Genomic DNA, 12500 nt, shown 5'->3' on the forward strand with positions numbered 1-12500 from the left:
CAGGTTCTGACAGCCTCTGGTCCCATTCTAGACTAAATGACTCCACCCCCTCGTTACCCCAGCAGGTTCTGACAGCCTCTGGTCCCATTCTAGACTAAATGACTCCACCCCCTCGTTACCCCAGCAGGGTCTGACAGCCTCTGGTCCCATTCTAGACTAAATTACATTTTTGGTGCTTTTAATAACCATTTTGCCTCAGCCGGCAAACTGTTTTATAGGATCATCTCTGAAAATGATCTCATCCCACTAGAGGGAGTCCTTTAGTCACCTCAGAACAGATTGTAGAGCATGATAGACCAACAGACTTTATTTTCTACCCTTTGATGTCTGTGATGTACTAAGTGCTTTGATAAATATTGATGTTAAAAAAATCCATAGGAGTTGATTCACTTGATTCACTTCTTACTGCAGTACAAAACCATAGGAGCTGATTCACTTCTAACTGCAGTATAAAACCATAGGAGCTGATTCACTTGATTCACTTCTAACTGCAGTATAAAACCATAGGAGCTGATTCACTTGATTCACTTCTAACTGCAGTATAAAACCATAGGAGCTGATTCACTTGATTCACTTTTAACTGCAGTATTAAACCATAGGAGCTGATTCACTTGATTCACTTCTAACTGCAGTATAAAACCATAGGTGTCACACTCTGACCATTATTTGTGTTGTTTGTTTCTATGTTTTGTTTGTTCAGGGTGTGATATGAGTGGGCATTCTATGTTGCATGTCTAGTTAGTCTATTTCTATGTGTTTTGGCCTGATATGGTTCTCAATCAGTGGCAGGTGTTTGTCGTTGTCTCTGATTGGGAACCATATTTAGGTAGTCTGTTTTGTATTGTGGTTGGTGGGTTATTGTCTATGTTATGTTGAACATTAGCACAGTGTTTCGTTAGCAGTCACGTTTGTCTTGTTAGTTTGTCTTGTTAGTTTGTCTTGTTAGTTTGTCTTGTTAGTTTGTCTTGTTAGTTTGTCTTGTTAGTTTGTCTTGTTAGTTTGTCTTGTTAGTTTGTCTTGTTAGTTTGTCTAGTTAGTTTGTCTAGTTAGTTTGTCTAGTTAGTTTGTCTAGTTAGTTTGTCTAGTTAGTTTGTCTAGTTAGTTTGTCTAGTTAGTTTGTCTAGTTAGTTTGTCTAGTTAGTTTGTCTAGTTAGTTTGTCTAGTTAGTTTGTCTAGTTAGTTTGTCTAGTTAGTTTGTCTAGTTAGTTTGTCTAGTTAGTTTGTCTAGTTAGTTTGTCTAGTTAGTTTGTCTAGTTAGTTTGTCTAGTTAGTTTGTCTAGTTAGTTTGTCTTGTTAGTTTGTCTTGTTAGTTTGTCTTGTTAGTTTGTCTTGTTAGTTTGTCTTGTTAGTTTGTCTTGTTAGTTTGTCTTGTTAGTTTGTCTTGTTAGTTTGTCTTGTTAGTTTGTCTTGTTAGTTTGTCTTGTTAGTTTGTCTTGTTAGTTTGTCTTGTTAGTTTGTCTTGTTAGTTTGTCTTGTTAGTTTGTCTTGTTAGTTTGTCTTGTTAGTTTGTCTTGTTTTAGTGTACTTCGTGATTTTTTCCGTCTTTCATTAAAGTATGCATTCACACTACGCTGCACTTTGGTCTCCTCCATACGACTATCGTGACAGAATAACCCACCAACAATGGACCAAGCAGCGTGGTAACGGCCAGCAGCAGCGATCTCAGGACTTCTGGACTTGGGAGGAGATTCTGGACGGCAAAGAACCCTGGGCACAGCCAGGGGAATATCACCGCCCCAAGGCAGAGCTGGAGGCAGCGAAAGCCGAGAGGCGCTGGTATGAGGACGCAGCACGGCGGCGCGGCTGGAAGCCCGAGAGGCAGCCCCAATAATTTCTTGGAGGGGGAGCACAGGGAGAGTGTGGCAGAGTCAGGAGTCAGACCTGAGCCAACTCCCCCTGCTTACTGTAAGAAGCCAAGGATGGAACCAGAGCCGGTCAAGGCGGTATTGGAGGTGATCGAAGCAGAGACAGTGAAGGAGTTAATGGGGAGATTGGAGGAGAGAGTTATGAGGGAGGTGCTGTGTTGGTGCTTGAGGCACGACATCCACCCGACGGAGCGTGTCGAGGATTTGATGTCACCTGGGTCAGCCCTCCATACTTGTTCTGAGGTGCATGCTGGTGAAGACTGTGCCAGCCCCACGCACCAGGCCTCCTGTGCGCCTCCCTAGCCTTGCACGTTCTGTGCCAGCTCAGCGTTACAGTTCTCCGAGCCGTGCTTACCGTGGCGGGCGTTGTACTGTTCAGGCACCGTGTTAAGCGGTGGAGCGCACGGTGTCCCCAGTACGCGTGCGCTACATCCCAGCTCCCCGCATCTACCGGGCTAGGGTGAGGATCCAGCCAGGATGGTTGGTGCCAGCCCTGCTCTCAAGATCTCCAGTACACCTCCACGGTCCGGTCTATCCGGTGCCACCTCCACGCACCAGCCCTCCGGTGGCAGCCCCCCGCACCAGGCTTCCTGTGCGTCTCCAGAGCACAGTGCTCCCTGTTTCTCCTCCCTGCACTCGCCCTGAGGTGCGTGTCCTCGGCCCAGTACCATCATTACTTCCTTTTTGTTTACAAAGCTTTCAATTTACTAAACTTCATTGTTAGTATAAAAGAATGAGATACCAAGCCCTTTCACAGGGTTGATTAGCTCTTCAGATTCCTCGGATCTCCACGGAATGAGTTCAATCTGCTTTTAGTTTTCATGCTCCACATTTTTGGAGTCACTTACAAAATTCATTGCATTTTGATTCCCTGGTGCCACTTGGGCATTTAAAAACTCTGATGATAAATTAGTTCACTGAGGTGTGCAATTGTTTTGATTGATTTAGTAACTAGGTTCTGATGCTGTGATGTTGGTGATGTTCCAATATAATGTACCTCTCATTTTTATATATTTTGCTTTGCGGTCTTAGGGGAACCATTGAAATTAAACCATGGTCTCACTTGACATCGCCTGATTAAATACACTGATCAAAAATATAAATTCTATATAAATTCTCAACACACCCACCTTGTGGGTTAGAGTTCTTAACACACCCACCTTGTGAGGTAGAGTTCTCAACAAACCCACCTTGTGAGGTAGAGTTCTCAACACACCCACCTTGTGAGGTAGAGTTCTAAACACACCCACCTTGTGAGGTAGAGTTCTAAACACACCCACCTTGTGAGGTAGAGTTCTCAAGACACCCACCTTGTGAGGTAGAGTTCTCAACACACCAACCTTGTGAGGTAGAGTTCTCAACACACCCACCTTGTGAGGTAGAGTTCTCAACACACCCACCTTGTGGGTTAGAGTTCTAAACACACCCACCTTGTGAGGTAGAGTTCTCAACACACCCACCTTGTGAGGTAGAGTTCTCAACACACCCACCTTGTGGGTTAGAGTTCTAAACACACCCACCTTGTGGGTTAGAGTTCTAAACACACCCACCTTGTGGGTTAGAGTTCTAAACACACCCACCTTGTGGGTTAGAGTTCTAACACACCCACCTTGTGAGGTAGAGTTCTCAACACACCCAACTTGTGAGGTAGAGTTCTCAACACACCCACGTTGTGAGGTAGAGTTCTAAACACACCCACATTGTGAGGTAGATTCTAAACACACCCAACTTGTGAGGTAGATTCTAAACACACCCACCTTGTGAGGTAGAGTTCTCAACACACCCACCTTGTGAGGTAGAGTTCTCAACACACCCACCTTGTGAGGTAGAGTTCTAAACACACCCACCTTGTGAGGTAGATTCTAAACACACCCACCTTGTGAGGTAGAGTTCTAAACACACCCACCTTGTGAGGTAGAGTTCTCACACACCAACCTTGTGAGGTAGAGTTCTAAACACACCCACCTTGTGGGTTAGAGTTCTAAACACACCCACCTTGTGGGTTAGAGTTCTAAACACACCCACCTTGTGAGGTAGAGTTCTCAACACACCCACCTTGTGAGGTAGAGTTCTCAACACACCCACCTTGTGGGTTAGAGTTCTAACACACCCACCTTGTGAGGTAGAGTTCTCAACACACCCAACTTGTGAGGTAGAGTTCTCAACACACCCACGTTGTGAGGTAGAGTTCTAAACACACCCACATTGTGAGGTAGATTCTAAACACACCCAACTTGTGAGGTAGATTCTAAACACACCCACCTTGTGAGGTAGAGTTCTCAACACACCCACCTTGTGAGGTAGAGTTCTCAACACACCCACCTTGTGAGGTAGAGTTCTAAACACACCCACCTTGTGAGGTAGATTCTAAACACACCCACCTTGTGAGGTAGAGTTCTAAACACACCCACCTTGTGAGGTAGAGTTCTCACACACCCACCTTGTGAGGTAGAGTTCTAAACACACCCACCTTGTGGGTTAGAGTTCTAAACACACCCACCTTGTGGGTTAGAGTTCTAAACACACCCACCTTGTGAGGTAGAGTTCTCAAGACACCCACCTTGTGAGGTAGAGTTCTCAACACACCAACCTTGTGAGGTAGAGTTCTCAACACACCCACCTTGTGAGGTAGAGTTCTCAACACACCCACCTTGTGGGTTAGAGTTCTAAACACACCCACCTTGTGAGGTAGAGTTCTCAACACACCCACCTTGTGAGGTAGAGTTCTCAACACACCCACCTTGTGGGTTAGAGTTCTAAACACACCCACCTTGTGGGTTAGAGTTCTAAACACACCCACCTTGTGGGTTAGAGTTCTAAACACACCCACCTTGTGGGTTAGAGTTCTAACACACCCACCTTGTGAGGTAGAGTTCTCAACACACCCAACTTGTGAGGTAGAGTTCTCAACACACCCACGTTGTGAGGTAGAGTTCTAAACACACCCACATTGTGAGGTAGATTCTAAACACACCCAACTTGTGAGGTAGATTCTAAACACACCCACCTTGTGAGGTAGAGTTCTCAACACACCCACCTTGTGAGGTAGAGTTCTCATCACACCCACCTTGTGAGGTAGAGTTCTAAACACACCCACCTTGTGAGGTAGATTCTAAACACACCCACCTTGTGAGGTAGAGTTCTAAACACACCCACCTTGTGAGGTAGAGTTCTCACACACCAACCTTGTGAGGTAGAGTTCTAAACACACCCACCTTGTGGGTTAGAGTTCTAAACACACCCACCTTGTGGGTTAGAGTTCTAAACACACCCACCTTGTGAGGTAGAGTTCTCAACACACCCACCTTGTGAGGTAGAGTTCTCAACACACCCACCTTGTGGGTTAGAGTTCTAACACACCCACCTTGTGAGGTAGAGTTCTCAACACACCCAACTTGTGAGGTAGAGTTCTCAACACACCCACGTTGTGAGGTAGAGTTCTAAACACACCCACATTGTAAGGTAGATTCTAAACACACCCAACTTGTGAGGTAGATTCTAAACACACCCACCTTGTGAGGTAGAGTTCTCAACACACCCACCTTGTGAGGTAGAGTTCTCAACACACCCACCTTGTGAGGTAGAGTTCTAAACACACCCACCTTGTGAGGTAGATTCTAAACACACCCACCTTGTGAGGTAGAGTTCTAAACACACCCACCTTGTGAGGTAGAGTTCTCACACACCCACCTTGTGAGGTAGAGTTCTAAACACACCCACCTTGTGGGTTAGAGTTCTAAACACACCCACCTTGTGGGTTAGAGTTCTAAACACACCCACCTTGTGAGGTAGAGTTCTCAACACACCCACCTTGTGAGGTAGAGTTCTCAACACACCCACCTTGTGGGTTAGAGTTCTAAACACACCCACCTTGTGGGTTAGAGTTCTAAACACACCCACCTTGTGGGTTAGAGTTCTAAACACACCCACCTTGTGGGTTAGAGTTCTAAACACACCCACCTTGTGGGTTAGAGTTCTAAACACACCCACCTTGTGGGTTAGAGTTCTAACACACCCACCTTGTGAGGTAGAGTTCTAAACACACCCACCTTGTGAGATAGATTCTGAACACACCCACCTTGTGAGGTAGAGTTCTAAACACACCCACCTTGTGAGGTAGAGTTCTAAACACACCCACCTTGTTAGGTAGAGTTCTAAACACACCCACCTTGTGAGGTAGAGTTCTAAACACACCCACCTTGTGGGTTAGAGTTCTAAACACACCCACCTTGTAAGGTAGAGTTCTCAACACACCCACCTTGTGAGGTAGAGTTCTCAACACACCCACCTTGTGAGGGGTCGGGCAGTACATGGTTAGAGGCAGCACCAGGGATGGCCTTCTGCTGGGACACACAGGGTGCCACAGGTTAGAGTCAGGGGTTAAGGTTTGGGACGGTGTTCCACTGGTACACAGGGTGCCACGGGTTAGGGTCAGGGGTTAAGGTCAGGGACGGGTGGGGTAGGAGGCGTGTTTAATTGTACTGTGGTTGTACCAGCATTCTAGATGTGTTCACTGACACAGTGGTTAGGCAGGTGGGGGTTAAGGTAGGTGTGTACCCTCTACCCAGAGAACAGCAGGCTGGAACGGTAGGACAGAGAGGGCATCTCTGTCTGTCAGGGAAGGGAATGGTTGGGGTGGGGTTAGGGTCAGGGACAAGTGGCATTAGGATCAGTAACTGGGTCAGGAATAGAAACTGTATGGAATATAGACTACCAAGAGAATACAGATTCTAAAAGAGTCTGGAACAGTATCTCAATTTGAATCATCAACTAATACACTGCAAGTTAATTCCCAGATTTTATTTGACTCCGCGGAAACTCTGCCAAATTAAACTTTCTGCTACTCCAAACTGTCTGTTGTGTTCTCAAATAAATATTGGAACTTACATGATGTGGGACTGCCCCAGTGTGAAGACCTCCTGGTCACATGATGTGGGACTGCCCCAGTGTGAAGACCCTCCTGGTCACATGATGTGGGACTGCCCCAGTGTTAATACCTCCTGGTCACATGATGTGGGACTGTCCCAGTGTGAAGATCTCCTGGTCACATGATGTGGGACTTCCCCAATGTGAAGATCTCCTGGTCACATGATGTGGGACAGCCCCAGTGTGAAGACCCCCCTGGTCACATGATGTGGGACTGCCCCAGTGTGAAGATCTCCTGGTCACATGATGTGGGAGTGCCCCAGTGTGAAGCCCTCCTGGTCACATGATGTGGGACTGCCCCAGTGTGAAGACCTCCTGGTCACATGATGTGGGACTGCCCCAGTGTGAAGACCTCCTGGTCACATGATGTGGGACTTCCCCAGTGTTAATACCTCCTGGTCACATGATGTGGGACTGCCCCAGTGTGAAGACCTCCTGGTCACATGATGTGGGACTGCCCCAGTGTGAAGACCTCCTGGTCACATGATGTGGGATTTTGTATATCTGTATCGTATGTATCTGTATCGTATGTCGATTTGGATTCTTTCCATGTGTGCCTTGTTCCCACAAATAATTTCACAAACTGAAGTTATCCATGATGTTTTGTTCTGTGCATAGACATATTCACAACATTCCTGACCCTAACAGAGGTTTAGGGTCAGGAAAAGGGTAAGGGTCAGGGGTTAGGGTCAGGGGTTAGGGTCAGACTCGGTGGGTTAGGGTCAGGGGGTTAGGGTCAGGGGTTAGGGTCAGGAAAGGGGTAAGGGGTCTAGGGTCAGGGGGTTAGGGTCAGGGGGTAGGGTCAGAGGTTAGGTTCAGGGACTGTTTGGGGTGGGGTCTTGCAGTAAAACAGACACTAATCAACTCTTACTTAAAGCCCAACCATGTCTTCTGAGTGCTGTGGAGTACAAAGAGAAGAGAGCACATGTCTTAACAGAGAAAAGGAAAGAGAGAGGTAGGGAAAGAGGTAGAGAGAGAGAGAGAGAGAGAGAGAGAGAGAGGGGTAGAGAGAGAGAGAGAGAGAGAGAGAAAGAGAGAGAGGGGTAGAGAGAGAGGTAGAGAGAGAGAGAGAGAGAGAGGGGTAGAGAGAGAGGTAGAGAGAGAGTTAGAGAGAGAAAGAGAGAGAGAGAGAGGTAGAGAGAGGGAGATTGTTGCAACACTGTACACAGACAATAATATAACATTTGAAATGTCCATATTCTTTAAAAACGTTTGTGTGTGTAATTTTCACTAAATGTTTCCCTTGTATATTTCCCTTTTGTTTATTGTCTATTCCATTTGCTTTGGCAATGTAAACACATGTTTCCCATGCCAATAAAGCCCTTTGAATTGACAGAAAGAAAGAGAGAGAGCTAGAGAGAGAGAGAGAGATGGAGAGATGGAGAGGAGAGACAGAGAACAGGGAGAGAGAGAGAAGAGAGAGAGAGAGAGACAGAAGAGAGAGAGAGAAGATTGAGAGACAGAGAGATGGAGAGACAGAGAGACAGAAGAGAGAGAGAGAAGAGAGAGAGACAGAGAGAGATGGAGAGATGGAGAGGAGAGACAGAGAGACAGAGTGAGAGAGAGAGAGAAGATTGAGAGAGTAGACTGAGAGAGTACAGGTCTTCATAGAACATAGAAGACAGATGAAAGGGACAAAGAGGTAGTGAGAACAACACATTGGATCTGAAACACCTGATTGAACACCTGATGCCGTTTCTGAGTCATTCTGCTGTGCTGTATGTTGCTACTTGGTTACCTGCCAAGTAGCAACATTCAATCAAACTCTGTATTTAATGAGTTTGCCAACATTTTAGTTTTTATCTTCACTTTTTTAATTAGACAAGAAAACTCTTAAGGAACCACCCTTTTTTTACATACCCAAATCTAACTGCCTGTAGTTCAGGCCCTGAAGCAAGGATATGCATATTCTTGGTACTAATTGAAAGGAAAACACGTTGAAGTTCGTGGAAATGTGAAAGGAATGTAGGAGAATAAAACACATTAGATCTGGTAAAAGATAATACAAAGAAAAACCAACCATTCTTATGTAATTTTTTTTGTACCATCATCTTTGAAATGCAAGGCCATAATGTATTAATCCATCCTGTAATAGCTACTGTACATTGGACGGTGCAGTTAGATTAACAAGAATTTAATCTTTCTGCCAATATCAGATATGTCTATGTCCTGGGAAAGGTTCTTGTTACTTACAATCTCATGCTAATCGCATTAGCCAACGTTAGCTCAACCGTCCCGTGGAAGGGACACCGATAATCTGGACATGGATCTGCTCAACATCCACCAGGCAAAGCTAAGTAACATGATGCCTTCTCGTTGCAGTCGCTGTCCTCATATAAAGGAGAACGAGCGCCTTATGGTGAGGACAGCCGTGCTGCAAGCCCAGCTTCCGATGCAATCATTAGGCAAGGGAATTGTAAGTGTATGAAAGGATGAAACAGCGTCTGTACCACCAGTAAGTACAGATAGTAGTATAAATCCCCTGGCACAGTCCCCGCAGCCGGACAAGTTTCTCAAGGCTTATGGAAAGAAATGCTGTCGGGATTGTAAACCGGGGTCGCTCATTCAGCCGATAGAAACCTTTAACCAGAGCCCGAGTCTCCTCAGGTCGCTCCTCCACCCGTTAAGGGGTCTGAACCACTGAAGCCTCTCACCATTAGCCCTGACTAATTGAAAACCCTAGTCATTGGCGACTACATTACCCACAATATCATCCAGCGATCATACATTGTTTACCAGGGGCCAGGGCTACCAACGTAAACTCAAATCTGAAGACGGTGCTGGCTGAGGCTCAAACTAGGTTTGGCAAATCTAAACATGCCAGTGTTTTCCTTAGAAATCTTGTTGGAATAAAGAACTCCTCCATTCCTGTCATTAATGAAAAAATATTGTGATAACACCTCACATCTCAAAATGGGACCACTTAATGTTAGATCCCTCACCTCCAACGACAATGAACTAATCACTGATCATAAACTTAATGTGATTGGCCTGACTAAAACGCAGCCTGATGAATTTTACTGTGCTAAATGAGAACTCTGCTCCTGGCTACACTAGTGACCATATCTAACATAACATTTGACACAACAATATTATTTACACATATTTTTAGGTTCAAAGTCATGAAATCTATTCATCTCAACTCAATCCAATTTGTAGCCACTGGTTAAAGGCCTCCTGGGCCATATACAGCATTCCTCATTAAATTCCCTGAATTCCTATTGGCCCTTGTAGTCATGGAAGATATAAAAAAAAATTGGTGACTTCAATATTCACATGAAGAAGTCCACAGACCCACTCCAAAAGGCTTTCGGAGCCATTATCGACTCAGTGGACTTTGTCCAACATGTCCCAGGACCTACTCACTGCCACAGCCATAGCCTGGATCTAGTTTTTCCACCATAGTTTGCAAATAAATTCATTAAAAACCCTAAAATGTGATTTTCTGGACTTTTTTTCTCATTTTGTCTGTCATAGTTGAAGTGTACCTATGATGAAAATTACAGGCCTCTCTCATCTTTTTAAGTGGGATAACTTGAACAATTGGTGGCTGACTAAATACTTTCTGCCCCACTGTATATATATATATAGAGAGAGCGATATATATATATATATACAGTGCCTTGCGAAAGTATTCGGCCCCCTTGAACCTTGCGACCTTTTGCCACATTTCAGGCTTCAAACATAAAGATATAAAACTGTATTTTTTTGAGAAGAATCAACAACAAGTGGGACACAATCATGAAGTGGAACGACATTTATTGGATATTTCAAACTTTTTTAACAAATCAAAAACTGAAAAATTGGGCGTGCAAAATTATTCAGCCCCCCCACCTTTTGCTGCGATTACAGCTGTAAGTCGCTTGGGGTATGTCTCTATCAGTTTTGCACATTACTCCAGTGCTAGCCTCCCTTCACTGGCTTCCTGTTAAGGCAAGGGCTGATTTCAAGGTTTTACTGCTAACCTACTGCTAACCTACAAAGCATTACATGGGCTTGCTCCTACCTATCTCTCTGATTTGGTCCTGCCATACATACCTACACATACCTCACAAGACACAGGCCCCCTTATTGTCCCTAGAATTTCTAAGCAAACAGCTGGAGGCAGGGCTTTCTCCTATAGAGCTCCATTTTATGGAATGGTCTGCCTACCCATGTGAGAGACGCAAACTCGGTCTCAACCTTTAAGTCTTTATTGAAGACATCTTTTCAGTAGGTTCTATGATTGAGTGTAGTCTGGCCCAGGGGTGTGAAGGTGAACGGAAAGGCTCTGGAGCGACGAACCGCCCTTGCTGTCTCTGCCTGGCCAGTTCCCCTCTCTCCACTGGGATTCTCTGCGTCTAGCCCTATTACAGGGGCTGAGTCACTGGCTTACTGGTGCTCTTCCATGCCGTCCCTAAGAGGGGTGCGTCACGCTTTTTGAAATTATTTTAAAAATTGATTTAACCTTTATTTAACTAGGCAAGTCAGTTAAGAGCAAATTCTTATTTTCAATGACGTGAGTCGGTTGAGTCACTGACGTGATCTTTTTTGTCCGGTTTTGCGCCCCCTCTGACTCGTGGGAGAGATCTTCGTGGGCTATACTCAGCATTTTCTCAGGGTAGTTATTCGGTGGTCTGCTGATAACCCCTTGGTGATGTGGGAGCTGTACGTTGGCTTATATCCTGCCTGGTTGGCCCTCTCCAGGGGTATCTTTGTATGGCGCCACAGTGTCCCCCGACCCTCTCTATCTCAGTCCTCAGTGTCTATGCTGCAATAGTCTAAATGCCGGGGTCTAGAATCAGTCTGTCCAGTCTGGTGTACTTTCTCCTGTCTTACTTGGTGTCCTGTTGACATTATGTCTCCCCCCCCCCCCCCTCTGTTCTGTTGATATTACCCTCTCCTATCCCCTCCATGGATAGGAGAGGAATGCACTTCCTCCTCTCCTCTCCTCTCCTCTCCTCTCCTCTCCTCTCCTCTCCCCTCCCCTCTCCTCTTCTCTCCTCTCCTCTCCTCTCCCCTCCTCTCCTCTCCTCTCCTCTCCTCTCCCCTCCCCTCCTTTCCTCTCCTCTCCTCTCCTCTCCTCTCCTCTCCTCTCCTCTCCTCTCCTCTCCCCTCTCTGATTGATCAGACAGCATGTTGGCTTATGAACTATGTGTGCTGTACAGGAGTGTATTTGACTGTGCAGTGAGTATACTTGTTACCTGGTATCGTAGGTGTCAGAGTTGCGGTTAAACTTGTATGTAGGTTTAAACTTCAGAGGTCCCTCCTCAAACTCCTGGAGGAACGGTTCCTTCTTCTTCATCGTTAACAGCTACAGGACATCACGCAGAGTTAGAGAGAAAGGGTGTTGTGTGTATCATGTATATTGCATCAGCGTGTGTTTGTCGTGTGTGTGTATAGTGTGTGTATCTAGTGTGTGTCTGTGGTGTGTGTATCTAGTGTGTATATCTAGTGTGTGTATATAGTGTGTGTGTATAGTGGATATATCATGTGTGTGTCTGTGGTGTGTGTATCTAGTGTGTGTATCTAGTGTGTATATCTAGTGTGTGTATATCTAGTGTGTGTATATAGTGGATATATCATGTGTGTGTCTGTGGTGTGTGTATCTAGTGTGTGTATCTAGTGTGTATATCTAGTGTGTGTATATAGTGTCTATACCATGTGTGTGTCTGTGGTGTGTGTATCTAGTGTGTGTATGTGGTGTGTGTATGTGGTGTGTGTATGTGG

At 45.5% G+C, this 12500-nt stretch overlaps 1 protein-coding gene across 2 annotated transcripts in view; it reads right to left on the bottom strand.

Moving 5' to 3' along the window:
• The window catches only part of inpp5kb (inositol polyphosphate-5-phosphatase Kb), a 29522-nt gene that overhangs the window by 8085 nt on the left and 8937 nt on the right, over positions 1 to 12500 (bottom strand). Inside the window, exons 7-8 of one of the 2 annotated variants that reach the window (XM_090226276.1) lie at positions 11975 to 12084; positions 7663 to 7689 (exon numbers count right to left, since the gene is read on the bottom strand). In XM_090226276.1, the coding sequence (XP_090082402.1) occupies positions 7663 to 7689; positions 11975 to 12084 (137 nt within the window). The remainder of the gene's footprint in view (positions 1 to 7662; positions 7690 to 11974; positions 12085 to 12500) is intronic. The other variant, XM_090226277.1, reaches the window with a different exon arrangement.

Source organism: Oncorhynchus mykiss, chromosome 29 (assembly GCF_057628025.1).
Source record: "Oncorhynchus mykiss isolate SJ-2025 chromosome 29, ASM5762802v1, whole genome shotgun sequence".
NCBI lineage: Eukaryota > Metazoa > Chordata > Actinopteri > Salmoniformes > Salmonidae > Oncorhynchus > Oncorhynchus mykiss.